This window comes from Podarcis liolepis (assembly GCF_965112155.1).
Source record: "Podarcis liolepis genome assembly, chromosome: 7".
NCBI classification, from domain to species: domain Eukaryota; kingdom Metazoa; phylum Chordata; class Lepidosauria; order Squamata; family Lacertidae; genus Podarcis; species Podarcis liolepis.
In genome coordinates, this window is record NC_139561.1 from 22,722,214 (window position 1) to 22,738,170 (window position 15,957).

At 46.4% G+C, this 15,957-nt stretch overlaps 2 protein-coding genes across 2 annotated transcripts in view; both read right to left on the reverse strand.

Moving 5' to 3' along the window:
- Positions 1 to 15,957, reverse strand: part of FNDC10 (fibronectin type III domain containing 10) — a 199,398-nt gene that overhangs the window by 125,602 nt on the left and 57,839 nt on the right. The gene's annotated exons all lie outside the window — the stretch shown is intronic.
- SSU72 (SSU72 homolog, RNA polymerase II CTD phosphatase) overlaps positions 1 to 15,957 on the reverse strand; it is a 51,685-nt gene that overhangs the window by 4,782 nt on the left and 30,946 nt on the right. The window contains exon 3 of the mRNA XM_083513334.1: positions 2,339 to 2,478. Coding sequence (XP_083369460.1) covers positions 2,339 to 2,478 — 140 coding nt within the window. The remainder of the gene's footprint in view (positions 1 to 2,338; positions 2,479 to 15,957) is intronic.

The window sequence follows — 15,957 nt, forward strand, 5'->3', positions numbered from 1 at the left end:
AGAGGGAAGAGGGTAAAGAAGGTGGAAATTAGCAAGCAGACGGCCTTCGCCTTCCCCAACTGCTGCAAAATGAACCCTCTGTCTCAAGGAGGACGGCTCCCCCCGAAGCAAAGAGTGAAGATTTCATTCATCTCTCGGCACGGCGACTCATTAAGGAAACCGGCGAAGGCTCCAAGACGGCTCCCTGTAATGCACTCTGAGCTCTGCGGCAACTGAGTGGACAGCCCTGGAGCGAAGGCAGAGTCTGGCCGGTGAGGAACCCACCTTGCCCCTGAGCATTTTTTATTTATGAGACACCACTGTGTCCACTCGGCTGCTTCCTAAATTTGAAGAAGATCTGCCACATCCTAGCGGGGGGCGAGGCGAAGCCAGGGGGCTGGAGAGACGTTGAGCGGCAGATCTGCCAACACCACCAACCAGGCTGGGTTTTTTTTGTTTTTAAGGCTTAGCCAGAGTTGCTGCACGGGGGTTGTGTAAATGCCTAGTTTAAATTTAAAAAGCGAGGAAGAGCCACAATAAGAGCCTGGCTGCTGGATCAGGCCAAAGGCCTATCTAGTCTAACATCCTGTTCTGACTTTGGCCAAACACAGAAGCCTCTATGGCAGTAGGTCCCCAGATGTTGTTGGACCACAACTCCCATCATTCCTAACCACTGGTCCTGCTAGCCAGGGATGATGGGAGTTGTAGTCCAGCAATAGCTGGAGACCCAAGTTTGAGAAACATTGTTCTATAGGAAGCCCGCAAGCAGGACCCAAGTGTGACAGTGTCTCTTCCCGCTTGTGATTCAGAAAAGGCCATCCTTTTCTCCTCCCCCTTGCGATGGCTGCCTGCTGGCCTCACTCTCTTTGTGTGGGTAGTGCTGGGCGGCCTACCAGTCACTGTGGACATGTTCTCCCCCTCTGCACTGTGCCTCCAAATGCCCGTTATCTGCAGGGCACTTCTTATGAGTGACAGGGAGGGAGGGCCATTGCCTTCCTGCAGCCATCTCATTGGCCACTGTGGGATATAAGAAGGCGGAACTAGATAGACCTCTGGACCCAGTGAGGCCCTTCTGACGTACTCAGGGAGAGGGCAAACGAATGTGCAGGGACAATAATGGGCCCATTCCATTGTGAGGAAGGCCCAGACCTAAGATGGCCACATGGCCTACTTTCCAGAGGGCAGTCCTCTATTTGAAGAGCAGCCTGTCCCATGCGTGGTTTGTAAAGGGAGAGGAGGGGCCCTTGAAACTGCTCATCAATGGAGACCGGAGGCAAATCTGTGCTCTCTCCTGTCTCCTGTCTCGGGAATATGCAAGCTGCCATTGGGACTTCACCCGGCAAATAAGACTGCTGGACCAAGGAGGCCTACCTCCATATCCTTGCTCAGCCACAAAAGTCAATGAGTCAAGAGCTGGCCAATGATCTGCTCTCAAGCCTAACCCCAGGCTGATGCAAGGGTGAAGCAGAAATAATCCAATGCATAGATTCCCAGGCCTCTTTGGAGGAACAGCAGGATAGCAGAGCAGAATAAATGCTGCACTAACAGGAATGCAGCGTCACTGCAGAAACCTAATTGGATTTGCATTTCGTTGCTCCCACTGCAGAACTATGATGGGGGTGGGGGTGCTTCCTAGGTCTGTAGTTCCTAGGAAGGATTCCCTCTTCGAAACTTCTGCTGAACCACAGAACACACAACCCCATCCGAGTTTGAGCCCAGATTGTTTCCATCACATTTTTACGCCATCCCTTCTTCAGAGAGTTCAGGGGAATGGTAGGCAGTCTCCACTGCCCACTCTCAACCCTGTTTGGAATCATAAAGAGCCTTTGAGTTGGAAAGGTAGACGAGACCAACCCCCTGATTGATGGACGTTCTGCAACACAAGTACAGATGGCCACCCAGCCTCTGTGAAAATTTTGCCCTCCAGCAAATCTTCACGACAACCCCTGCAAAGTGGGCCAGAAAGAAAAAGAGCGACTGATTGCAGGTCACACCACAAGCTTGAGAAGGGAGCAGCGATTTGAACCAAAATCTCTGCGGCTCTAGTCCAATACGCCAACAGCTAAGGAGCGGTGGTGAACGTTCTTTAGCTTGGGGGCCACTTCTCTTACAAGGAGCATTCCGGGGGCCAGAGGCAAAACACACAAACACCCCTCTCTCTCCATTCAGGCAAGCTAGAGGGATGAACAGTTCAAGGACACATTCCAGTTATGTTAGAAGAATTCCAGGAGGGTTGTGGCCCAGAGAGTGCCCGAAGGGCCAGCTAAGAAAGTCCGGGGGGCCATATTCAGCTCCCCCACCCCTGGCACCATAGCATACTGGTCCTTGCCATTAAAGCAAACAACTTTCATCTCCTTACCTTCTACTACTTGATCATAGACCCTTTCTTCGCACGTCAAGATCAAATCAAAGACGTCTTTACAGTTCTGGAATCTCTCCGGCCGTGGTTTGATCCGCTTGTTTCTGTCCAACATGTGCAAAATCCCATTCTGTGTATAGCTGAGGTTACCAGGGTTAAGGAACTTACAAGTCAAAAAGGTTGCTGTCGTTGGGGTTGATTTTAGTGGTTACATTTTGTTTGTTTGGGAATCACTTAGGACAGTTGTGGGGGGGGGGTAAGGTAAATTTGGAACAAGCGATCCCATCAGATTTCCCCTTGCCCTCAAGTTTAACTCTTTGAATGTACAAGACAATCCCTTGCGCTCCTCCTAGGATATGAAATCTCAGTGTGGTAAAATAAGGCTTAGAGATCAAAGAAGCCTTGAAATGGTTTAGCTGATTAAAATGACAAGTGTGCGGATTGAATTCGCACACAAGTAAAACATTTCTCACACAAGAAACACAACATCATTTTTTTTTTCTGATAATGCATGCCGTAGCAGCCGACTTCATGGAAACAGAACCCCCACCTATCTGACAGAGAAGGGGGAAAGCCCTCTTTTTTATGACGATGCTTGCTACCTCAATTTTTTAAATAAGCGTTTCTGTTGTAAAATAAAATAAAAAAGCTTCATTTTGCTTTTAAAATCTCCCTGGCGCTCTTGGTAGTCACAAGGACTAGAAACTTGCTTTCTTGCAAACCAACCTGAAATAGTCAGGAACCTGAGATTTCACACGCATCAACTTGGTCCAATGTGCTGTCTATAGCTGGAAATGGGGGACCTGAAAATCTTAAAACAGCCATCCCCAAACCAGTGCCCTTGTGACGTTGTGGTCTACAAGACCATCTGGCCCATCCATCAAGGCCAGTGACTGGGGATGATGAGGAGCAGCCCTGGTTCCTGATCCCTGAATTCAACAGTGAAGCACCAATAGCATCACATCAAAGTCCATATAACCACATTCATTTGTTATCCGATCACAACCACTTTTATCCCAACCTCCTCCTTTACCAAGTCCTGAGCAGCAGGCATCTATCTTTCTGCAAATGCCCCCCCAGCAAAGTATATCAAATGGAGTTTAAAGATTATCAAATGTGCCGGCCAGCTGTGAAAAAGGCTGTCTGAAAAGTCAAATTCTATTGCCAATTACTTTTTTCTTTTGCAGGTAGGCGTTACACTACAGCTTTGGCTAACAGAACCACAGATACAACACTAAGCATACTTCCATGACGGGAGAAGGGCTCAGTGGTTAGAGCATCTGTCTTGCATTGCAAAATGCCTCGGGGTCCCAGGTTCAATCCTTGGCATCTCTAGATAGTGCTGGGACAGACTCTGGGCTGAAATCCTGGACAACTTCTGCCAAGTGTGTAGACAATACTTAGCAAAACAGACCACAGGTCTTGCTTGGGATAAGGCAGCTGCCCGTGATTCTGCTTGGGCAAAAGTCGTACTGAACCTGTTGAACTCACTAAAGACCGAGCATGCAGAACTTCAAATAAACTCAGCTTTCAAAATCAGTACCCAAACATTCCATCACACTCCAGCACGAGCAAGACTGCAATTCACAGTGTAGTACAATGGTTAGTGTGTTGGACTAGGACCTGGGAGCCCAGGGTTCGAAACCCTACTCAGCCACGAAGCTCACTGAGTGACTGTGGGCCAGTCAGTGCCTCTCTGCCTAAGCTACCTCCCAGGGCTGTTGTGGGTGTCAAATGAGGAAAGGGAGATCTATTTACACCGTCTCGAGCTCCTTAAGAGAAAAATATGGGAAAGAAATGCAACAAATAGATTTAGCCTCAAAGGACACAGTGGAATTTATTTCTGGATCTATTTGTAAAATGTTGAATCATTACAGGTCCACTTTGATAGCATCCCTTTGATTTTTCCACTTAGCTGTTGCCGTTGTTTACACTGTAAGCTGCTCGGGGCAGGGGACTCAATATTGTAAAGCTATGACAGAGAACCACACCAGACTTTCCCTTTTGACCTGTGTTTCGGTCATGCCATACCCACCTACCCTAGATTGGAAAGAACCGCATGCACCAACTTGAAAGGTTAGCTAATGGCTGCCGCTTGCTTCTATAAACCTAAACATAGCCTTTACTGTTCTTGGTAGGACTTGCAAAAAGCTGCCCCCTATATAGATCAGGCTTCCTCAACCTTGGCCCTCCAGATGTTTTTGGCCTACCACTCCCATCATCCCTAGCTAGCAAGACCAGTGTTCAGGGATGATGGGAATTGTAGTCTCAAAACATCTGGAGGGCCGAGGTTGAGGAAGCCTGATATAGATGATGCCAGATGGATGGTATCAAGGAACAGGATTCTACAGTTACTCCAGGGCTCAAGCCCTCTCTTCTGTCTCCCGCACGGCACCTGGAAGGCATTCACTGTGCAATCCTATCCTGGTCCCCTTAACATAAGAACAGCCCTGCTAGATCAGGCCAAAGGCCCGCATAGTCCAGCCTCCCGTTCTCACAGTGGTTATCCACATGCCTATGAGAAGCCTGAAAGCAAGACCTGAGTGCCAACAGTGCTCGAACCTAGGATTCCCAGTATGCTGCCTCCGACAGTGGAGGTAGAACAGAGACGTTGTGTTTAGTAGCCATTAATGGCCTTCTCCATGTGTGGCTCCACGGCCGGGGCAGCTCATCCGGAGCTCTCCGGCTACTGCTGGACTGCAACTCCCATCACCCCTGACGACTGGCCCTGCCGGCTGGGGCTGATGGGAGCTGGAGTCCCTCAATTTCTGAAGGGCCGCAGGCTAGTCACAGCCCTACCTGAACATTTTCTAACAGCTGCGTTTGCAACAGAGTATGTTGCAGGCCAGTTCGCATGCAACGCTAAGCCATGGTTTAAAATAAAACTACGGTTTGACGCACCCGAGCACTTTGCTGGCAACTGTGCAGAATAGGGGAAGAAACAAGCCAGAGTCTGGCTCACTGTGATAATGCAAGCCTGCACTTGCAGTCCATCTCCTCCAAATCAATCACGAGCCGCAAGCCAAGAACACATCGTGGTTTACTTTTCGTGAGTTGTTTACAGCAGGGATGGGGAACCTTTGCTCCTCCACCCCAGGCTCCCGCTCCCCAATGTTTTAGACAACAGCTCCCATCAGCCCCAGCCAGCATGGCCAAAGGTCAGGAATGATGGGAGTTGCAGTTCAAACAGAAAGGCCACGGGTTTCCCATCCCTGGTTTAGAGGGGAACAAACCACAAGCCCAGGTTTGAACATGGCAAGAAGCCAGGCTCCCAGGTTATTTCCTCCCCTGAATGGCCCAGTTAGGAGCAGCGGAGGGGCAAAGTGGTTGTGAGGGTTGCAAACCATAGTTTTATTTTAAACCCTTGCTTCACTTTGGGTACAAATCGAGCCAAAGCCACCATTGTGTTGTTCAAAATAGCCTCTAGGGGAGGGGGAGAAACTCACCCTTGTCCCACCCTGTCCATGGAGAATCTGCCCTGTGGGCCAGAGCCCCAGTCCAGTTCTCCCAGAGCAGAGATTTGCAATGTAGCGATTATCATTCCCCCGTGGTGAAAGTTTGCCAAGTTTCACATGCAGCTAAAATTTCACCACCACCACCATTCCAGCAACCCACAGCACAGACCCCACTTCTTTGGGCTGCCTTGTGGGTTAAGAGCGTACGCTCAACAGAAACCTACAGCGCATCCCAGCTCCTCAAGTGTGTATGACGCACCTGTACGCAAAACATGTCTCGTTCACCGTTTCGGAGCAGGGGCATGGATAAGAGTCATCTCGTGGTCAGAAGAGCAGAACCAAGTCCTTGTCTTTTCACTGCTGCATCCCTTCTGGAACATGTTTATCTTCCTTCTCTTATCTTCTCCCAGACATTGAGGGCAACTAGTACTGTACAGACCTATCTGGGAATGTTTTGCTTGTGTTATCCCACCACTACCCCATCTTCTTCTATTGATGCAGCAAAATCTCTTGTTTTTCAAAGCAAACCCTCTGTGTTATTTTAGTAGGAAGTTAATTCCCATCAAGTTCAGCTCACTCAAGGGATAAATCAGTGCAGAATTCCCTTAGATGCTCCAGCTTTTGAGAAATGACAGTGGTGGGGAAGGAATGTCAAGTAACTACTTCGAATTGTTAAAAACATGTTTAATCTAAATTGATTCTAGCAAATTATTACTACTCAGAATAATAAATCATTAATAATAAATCTATGATGTTCTTTCAAACAGTCATATGTCAGTTTTCTGTTTGGATTAAGTCAGGCATTCTGCATTTGCCAAGTGAAAGTGAAACTCAAAATTTAGCATGCCAATTCTTGTTTCTCTTTCATTTATTGATGAGGAAGGATCACATTTCTAGTCATACAGTCATAGAACTGTAGGAGTTGGAAGGGGCCACAAGGGTCATCTAGTCCAACCCCCTGCAATGCAGGAATCCTTTGCCCAACATGGGTCTCAAACCCATGACCCTGATATTAAGAGTCTCATTCTCTAGCGAATGAACCTTAAGACTGTGAAGATGAACTCAAAGCCTTATCAGCAATGCCTGTGAAAATCTCAAAAAAACAACACAAGTGAATGCTAGACAGGAGCTCCAGTGGTGAGAAGTCTGAGTTACTGCCATGACTAGTAAAGCTGGAATAAATTATATAATATCAGAAAACATGTTTTATAAGAAGGCATCAAAATGAATTAATTAAGGCTTTTAAGGGAGGCTGTAAACTAAGGGCCTTTTAAAAACAATTTTCACTCTGCAATTTTACTCTGCAAAGGGAGGCTGAATATTCCCTTCCAGTGCAACTAAGGGCTGTCAATCTAGCACATGAAACCTGTCATATTAAGGTGTATAATAGATAATTAGTGATAACCTGATCTCCTAATCTTCCTAAACTCCTGCTTATTAGGAGAGTGCGCCAACTCTTTTTCAGACCCTGATGTGGCACTTTGGAAAACAGCCCAAATTGCTCCTAACCTATTCGGAGGATGCCCGAATCAGCTTAGGGTTTCCAGCCAAATCCTGATTCCAGGGGGTGAATCATGCCTTCCCCCCAATTCACTCTATTGGGGTAATTTTAAAAGAAGTTTTAAACCTACCCCCTTTTTGATGGAATTGGGTGAAATGTGCAGGCACAGTACATGCAAAGTTTATTTTCTTCCTTGTGGCTTTGTGAGAAATGCGTCTTGCTATGTAAAAGGTATATATTGGGAGAGGTGCCTCTAGGAAAGTAGCCTGCAAAATTTCAGAAAGGTGGGTCCAAGGGCTAGGGAGTTACGATAGAGGAGAAAAAGAAGCGATCCAGTTAACTTCGGGACACTCCAAAGAAACTGCCTTAAGCTCAAACCTTCAACCTGCTTGAAGTAGCTCACTTGGGATCCATCTAAATATGACCTTGCCTCTTACCACTCTGCAAGAGTACAGTGGTACCTCGGGTTACAGATGCTTCAGGTTACAGACTCCACTAACCCAGAAATAGTACCTCGGGTTAAGAACTTTGCTTCAGGATGAGAACAGAAAGTGGGTAGCGGCAGCAGGAGGCCTCATTAGCTAAAGTGGTACCTCAGGTTAAGAACGGACCTCCAGAACGAATTAAGTTCTTAACTCAAGGTACCACTGTATTAGCACCCACGGCACCCTCAGTTCAGAAGGAAGCTGATCAGTCAGATAACTGATCCATCCAGCTCTTCGGGTGCTGGCAAGCATACAGGGCCTGTCTACAAGACCAGCTTCAGCATGCCACTAGTGAAGTGTCAAGACTAGGACCTGAGAGTCTAGGGTTCAAAGCCCCACGTAGCCATTATGAGGCTCACTGGGCTGCACCCTGGGACCAGGCACCTTCTCTGCGCAACCTTCCTCACAGGGTTGTTGTGAGGATAACAAGGAGAGAGGCATGTGTGCCACCTTGAGCTTCTCGGAGGAAAAAAGGTGGGATGTCCATGTTGTTACTTTGCTTTGCTGCGGAGAAGGAAATCCTTGTGGCGCCCCCCGGCTTCTTCCTATATACTTAAAAAAACCCAAACCCATAATGCTTCTGGGTCCAAGATGATAACGCTTAACGCCAAGAGCCCTGCTAAAAGCAGAACAAGGATCTTCCAGCCCAACCCTCCCGGCGATGTCCTGCCAGGTTTCCAAGCAGCCCACAACCAAAACATGAATGTGATTGGCTGCCAGTTGTGGTGTGGCCCTACAGGTATACTGCTGCTGAGCCTGGAGGCTCCATTCCATTGGGCTACTCTAAAAATGCTTGGCCTAGTCATAGCTGTATAGTTAAAGCTATGGTTTTCCCAGTAGTGATGTATGGAAGTGAGAGGTGGACCATAAAGAAGGCTGATCGCCGAAGAATTGATGCTTTTGAATTATGGTGCTGGAGGAGACTCTTGAGAGTCCCATGGACTGCAAGAAGATCAAACCTATCCATTCTGAAGGAAATCAGCCCTGAGTACTCACTGGAAGGACAGATCCTGAAGCTGAGGCTCCAATACTTTGGCCACCTCATGAGAAGACTCCCTGGAAAAGACCCTGATGTTGGGAAAGATGGAGGGCACAAGGAGAAGGGGGTGACAGAGGACGAGATGGTTGGATAGCGTTCTCGAAGCTACCAGCATGAGTCTGACCAAACTGCTTGAGGCAGTGGAAGACAAGAGTGCCTGGCATGCTCTGGTCCATGGGGTCACGAAGAGTTAGACACGACCAAACGACGACAACAACAAAGTCACAGCTGTGTCTTAACCCCCCTTTAAAGGGCACTAGGAACATTGCAGCATTGTCTGTGCCCCTCTCCCATCCCAAGCAAGGAAGGGACAGAGGCAGTCCTATGGCAGCGATGGGGAAGCTACAGTTCTCCAGATATCCCTGGGCTGCCAACTCCCATCATCCCTGTTAGCCATGCTGGATGGACATGATAGAAGTTGGAGTCCAACAACGTCCTCGTCCTGCCACAAGCAAGGCAGCCCCCTTTCACTGGGACAGCCATCAACTGTCGAGCTGCCACAAGAGTATTTCTTCTTCACACTAGGAACAAAATCCTCCTCTCGTGTAAATCTTTCAACCCCAGCTGGCCATTACAAGAATCCAGTAATTGGGGAATAAAGCCCAGTGTTGCTTTTCTCCTCCTCCTCCCTTTCCTGTTGTGACTTTTAAGATTGTACGCCTAAGGACCGAGACTGTCTTATCACTGGCATTTGTAAGCAGCTCTGGGGGGTTGGCTTGGCTGAACAGCGAAGTAAACATTGGGAAAAAAAGCTTTCAGTAAAATAAAATGGCAAGGGACCATTGCCGCATACACCTCACTTGCTTTGCATAATTAATTATAAGTTAATCAGGAAGGGTATTTTTGTTAAGTTATTCATGACCCCAAACTAGCGCATGATTGGGTAGACATAGGAATGCATTTCACAGGGTGTGCACTGAAGTAGTTCCTGCTCCACGGAGAGCTAACCGGCAGTAAGGTGAACACTACTGTTAGGATTAACTGAGAAACAGCTGCCAAATATATTTTCCCCATCTTTGGGATGGGAAGCTGCCAAAGGCTTAAAATGGATTTCCTGCAGTGACATAGGAAGCTATTTGGCCACAGAAATAATTACAGGGGGCTGCATCCAACATTCTCTGCCCACTAATGCAAGACCCCTTTGCACTATGGATGGCAGTTTTAAAGCTGGCACAACAAAGGAATCCACCTCAAGAAGTTGTACTGGCAGAGGCTTGTTGTGCAATCCATAGTGCAACCGTCTAGACCAGGCATGGCCAAACGTGGCCCTCCAGCTATTTTGGGACTACAACTCCCAGCATCCCTAGCTAATAGGACCGGTGGTCAGCGATGATGGGAATTGTAGTCCCCAAACAGCTAGAGGGCCAAGTTTGGCCATGCCTGGTCTAGACGTTTGCACTGTGGTCTAGAGCAGCATTTCCCAACCTTGGGCCTCCAGCTGTTTTTGGACTACAACTCCCATAATCCTCAGCTAGCAGGACCAGTGGTCAGGGATGATGGGAATTGTAGTTCGAAAACAGCTGGAGGCCCAAGGTTGGGAAACACTGGTCTAGAGGAATGTACTCATGTTTCCCAATGCACAAGAAGTTATACCAGTGCAACAAGTATACCACTAAGTGACTTAAACCTAGTGCTACAGTGGACACATCCCAGGGTTTCCACAAGTGTAGGTTTGCTAGGGGAAGGGAAGACACTCAGTTGGGTGCCAAGGGTGGATACTACAATATTGGCAACTGAGGACTGGTTTGACCTGAAATATAAAACTCACTTTTAAATCTGTTTTTATTACTGTATACTTCTTCCTCCTCACTTTGCTCCCCTCCCCTTTAAAGAAACAACTGAAAAGACAGTGGTGGCACCCCCAGTGCAATTCACGTTATTGTATGATGCCTTCACCATGATGAAACTAACTTAAGAAAATCTGTTCACTTTCATTTCTCCTTGCCAATGTTTTCCCATCTCCTCTCCCATCATCATCATCATCATCTGCCCCACAGTTGAGAGTTAGGATTGTCGTCTCCTTGGGGCAGGGATCTGCTTTTGCTTCCCTCTCCTCAACTTACCAGTTGAAGACAGGAAGGCTGCAGAAGCATTTGTGGTCCAAGACCTCCTGATCTCTCTAGCTTTTCCTCAAATCTTTTAAGACTCTCCTCACTCCTAACTTCTTTCCGCCAAACGCAGATGCTGCAAAGCTTCCTCTTTGCAGGACAACTTGACGTTATAAATCTAACACAGATTTTTCTCTCTCTCAAGGAATGCTGTTGGTTCGGGAGTTTGTGAAGGGAAGGTCGGGTTTGATGTTTCGGTTGGAGAGAGTATTAATTGTAATGCTATGCTTTAGGGACATAGCATGTCTAAGCTCCCACCTTCATCGAGGTGCAGTAAACTATTGAGACCACTGGTGAAATCAAAAAGCTTCTTAAACAAGTGGCATTTCAGCTAGGTTTATTTGTAGGTTTAATCTGATGGATGCACAATTGTCAAACCCAATTAGTTACCGGGCAGCAGAACCCCAGTTGAAAAAACATCAGCATTTTACTTGGGCCAGCTGGCAACACTATCAGGAAAATAGAAGAGCTCCACAGGGATCGAAGAGGAGGCAGGCTGACATTTCCAAAGTTTTAAATGAAAATGAATCTTCAGCTAAATGCCACTACCCTGCAGTAAACTGTATTGCAAGAATGTAAGAGGAGCATGGCTGTTAGATCAGCCCAAAGGCCACCTAAAATACCACCCTGTTCTTACAATGGCCAACTGGATGCCTACATGTGAAGACCCATAGCAGGACCTGAGCAACTCTCCCCACAGCAACTCTCCCCACTTGTGATTCCAAGCAACCGGTATTCAGAAGCATACTGCCTCCGACGGTGGAAGTAGGACACAGCCATTGTAGATGGTAGCCACCGATGGTCTTCTCCATGAATTTGTTTAATCCACATTTAACGCAATCCAAATTAGTCAAAGGGTGCTGTGGGTTAAACCACAGAGACTTGCCGATCAGAAGTTCGGCGGTTCGAATCCCTGTGACTGGGTGAGCTCCCGTTGCTCGGTTCCTGCTCCTGCCAACCTAGCAGTTCAAAAGCCCATCAAAGTGCAAGTAGATAAATAGGTACTGTTCCGGCGGGAAGGTAAACGGCGTTTCTGTGCGCTGCTCTGGTTGGCCAGAAGCGGCTTAGTCATGCTGGCCACATGACCCGGAAGCTGTACGCTGGCTCCCTCAGCCAATAAAGCGAGATGAGCGCCGCAACCCCAGAGTCGGTCACGACTGGACCTAATGGTCAGGGGTCCCTTTACCTTTACCTTTAAATTGGTCAATGCTACATGTTGTGGGAATGGAATCCATAGTTCAACTATACGCTACATGAATAAGTACTTCCTTTTCACCTTTCCTGAATCTTCCAACATTCCAGCCTTGCTGGATGATCCCAAGTTCTAGGACCGAGAGGGAGAACTGGGGTCTATCCAATGAAGCTGAAACATCATGTAACTCCAGGAAGGCAGAAGATAGATTATGGGCCTTCAGGGCTGTTTTTTCTTTTCTGCAAATGATGGATCAGAACTTATGTATACTTACTCCACCTCATTCCCCTCTGTGCTCACCAAATATAATTCCATCTTACCCTGTACATGGATACCTACAGCTCAGGATAATGCTAAATATATCTACTGAAGATGACTGTGACCCACAAAAATATGTCAGGTGTGGGGAGCCTCTGTTCCTCAAGAAGTTGCTGAACTATAACTCCCATAACCCCTGGCCATCAACCATACTTGCTAGGGCTGATGGGAGCTGTGGTTCAACATCTGGAGGACCAGAGGTCCCCCATACCTGGCTTATGCCATAGTAAATTTGCAAGTCTTTTAAATGTGCTTTTACCAGTTTTGCTGCAGCAGACCAAGACAGCCGCCCACCTGGAATATGTTTGGAAGTGAGAAGGCAGACAGAATCACTTATAACTAGTCTACGTTAAGAGATCCCGAATAGCAATGGACTGAGGGAATTCAGGCCAGGGGAGAGAAAACGGGGGAACCATACAAGACTGAAGCCAGCCCACCCAACCGAACTCAAGTGTTTCCAGATGGACAAAGACAGTCCAACAATTAAATGCTGCATCACTTTCTGCAGTCGCACATTATGGCCACAAAATAAAAGGGATGCAAACAACTGGCTTCATGTGTAAGGCAGATTTGTGGCAGAAAACAGGACGGTAACTGGGTGCAATTCTGAGGAAGCTGACATGCATAAGTCCCATTGGACTGAATGGGATGCTAGTCAGAACTAATTTTCCCTGGCATAAAACCAATTGTATTTACTTTACGTAAGTTATATTAGAAGACACAAGATCTACCCACCTTGGAAGAATGGCAGATGAAGGTGATGGACTATATGGAACTGGCAGAAATGACTGGCAGAATCCGAGACCAGGGAGAAGAGTCGGTGGAAGAAGATTGGAAAAAGTTTAAAGACTATTTACAGAAATATTGTAAAATTAATGAATGTTAGAATGATGTTGGATAGAAACTAAGTGGTTTATAGCTGTAATGCTACAAGGGAATATGAGAAAATGGGCTATTAATAGGTAAGAATTCAATGTCACAATATTTTAAGATTGAAGACTAGGATAAATAAAGAGGGGAGGGATTTGCTGAACCAACAAATTGAACTGGAATACAGAAAAGGGAGGTGTGAGGAGGTCCGGGAAATAAGCAAATGAAAGATAAGTTATTGAAAGATTGAATTGTTTTTAACTATTTTTATTTTGTATTTTTCTTTTTTTTACTTTGTAATATTTTGAAAATCTTAATAAATATCTTTAAAAAAAAATACTTTATGTAAGTAAAAATTAGATGGTGGCCAAGAATCACAAGCATGGTGCAGTAGATCAGCTCCATGTTTGCATGGGATAGAATTTGAACAGGCACATGTTACAGGGCATGCTATGTCACAGAGCAGGTGGAAAGCAGGGGAAGAGCCTTCTCGGTGATGGCCCCCTATTGTGGAATACTCTCCTCAGGCACCATCTCCAATGTGGCACTCCCTACAGGCAAAGACCATTTGATTCTTGACTCGGCTCCAGCAATTGTTTGCTCTTTATAATGCCTATTTAAGACTGCACTGCTGCTATTTTATTCTACCCTTTAATTTTGGTTTTATTAGTGTTTGCGGTTTCTAAAGTGCCACCTGAAAAAGTCCAAGAAACTAAAGAAAGATTTGGGTCCAGCCGCTGAGCATCTATTCCACCACACACTGTGAAAATGAGCGGCTGGTGTAAATATTTTCATGAGGTCTAGCAGGGAAGTATGTTGCAGATGCCACAATCTGAACTCTCCCAATAAAAATGATAAACAGGAGACTTGTAAGGGACCTAGCAAGCTGCCTTATACAGAGCCAGACCACTGGGTCCATCTAGTTAAGCACTGTCTGCAATGACTGGCAGCAGCTCCCCAGGGTTTCAGACAGGGGTCTCTCTCGGCACTAACTGGAGACGTCAGGGATTGAACCTGGGACCTCCTGCATATAAGGCAGATGCTCTACCACTTGCAGACAGCACAGGGAAGCCTCCGAGACTTTTAAAGAATACATATAGGAAATGGAGGGGTTTATAACTAAGGAGGAGCACAATAAAGAGGTCCAAAGCTGTAAGGATGGTGTCAGGGAAGCTAAATGAGCAGTGGCTTTTAAGGGACACTCAGAACGACAAAAAGAACTTCTCAGGCCATGTTTGGGGGAAAAGGACAAGGGAGGATAATGACAGTCGCTTAGGGATGGTGGAGAAGTGTTAAGAGTTGACAGAGAAAGGCGGAACCATTCAATTCCTTTTTTTGGTCTTCTCCCAAAAAGGGAACAGAGTTTGACCGGGAAAAGCAGGACTAACGATGCAAGGAGGGATTTGCAACTCAGGATTGCTAAGGAGGTAGCTAGAGAACACCTAACTACTACTTTAAAGGAGTTCAGGTCTCCAGGGCCAGAGGAATCCTATCCCAGGTTGCTGAAGGGGCTTGCAACAAGATTTTATTTCAGGGTACAACAGCTGTCTGGTGACTAGAAATGAATGTTGTCCCTATATATCTTCAGAAGGGGAGGAAAGGGGGGGGGTTAAATCTGGGAAGCTAGAGAAAAATCAACTCAACGTCAGTAACAGGCAAAATTCTAGAACAGATTAAACTGTCTGTACGTGAGCAACTAGAAAAGAATGGATTACCGGGAGCCAGGGAAAGCTTTATAAAGACTGAGTTGTGCCAAATTAACCTTATCTTTTTTTCCTTCCTTTTTTTTGGGGGGGGGGATAGAGTTACTAAGGTTTATAGATAAGGAGAAGGCTAAGGACAGTAGTTTATCTTGATTTCAGTGAAGGATTTCACAAGGTCTTCCATGACATCCTTGATGATATACTAACAATACTACTGTTAGGTGGATCCCAATGAGTGATCATGAATAGTTCTGAATCAATCTGTCAAGAGTACCAACGGAACTCTAGGTTGTACCCAACATTACCCCTACTCAGAACAGACCCATTAAAATTAATGGATGTAGCTAACTTACTCCAGGATGGACCTCAATAGAGATTAAAATGTAAAAACCTGCATTTAGATATGAAGAATCTGTGGGCAGTCATACATGTGAATAGGATCTAGGGGCATCTAAGGTCAAAAGTGAAAAACACAAGCCAGCAATGTGCAATCCAAAGCAGCTTAATGCAATCTCAGATTGCAGAAGTGGTATCTGTGTCACAATCAGTAACAGTCCAGACAGCATCTGTAGTACTACGGTATCCAGAAAAAGAAAAAGAAAAAAGCCAGAATGGTGAGGGGGCCTGGAAACTATGAAGGACAGTTGAGGAGAGCTGGGGTACTTAGCCTGGTGAAGTTGGAAAAAATATCTGAAGGGCTTTCACACTGAGGATGGGAGAGACTGGTTTCTCTGTTGCTCTGAGGAGTCAAATGCTTAGGTCTGCTGAAGTGACCCTGTTACAGGTGCCACATGAGATCCATTCCACACTCGGAAGAAATCCACCTTTCAGTGGAATTCCTTGCCTATTGACATCAGACAGGCACCTTCCCAGTACTTTTTGGCTCCTGCTTAAAACATTCTTATTTAGACAAGCCTATCCAGACATGGAGAAGTTTTATGTGTGTTT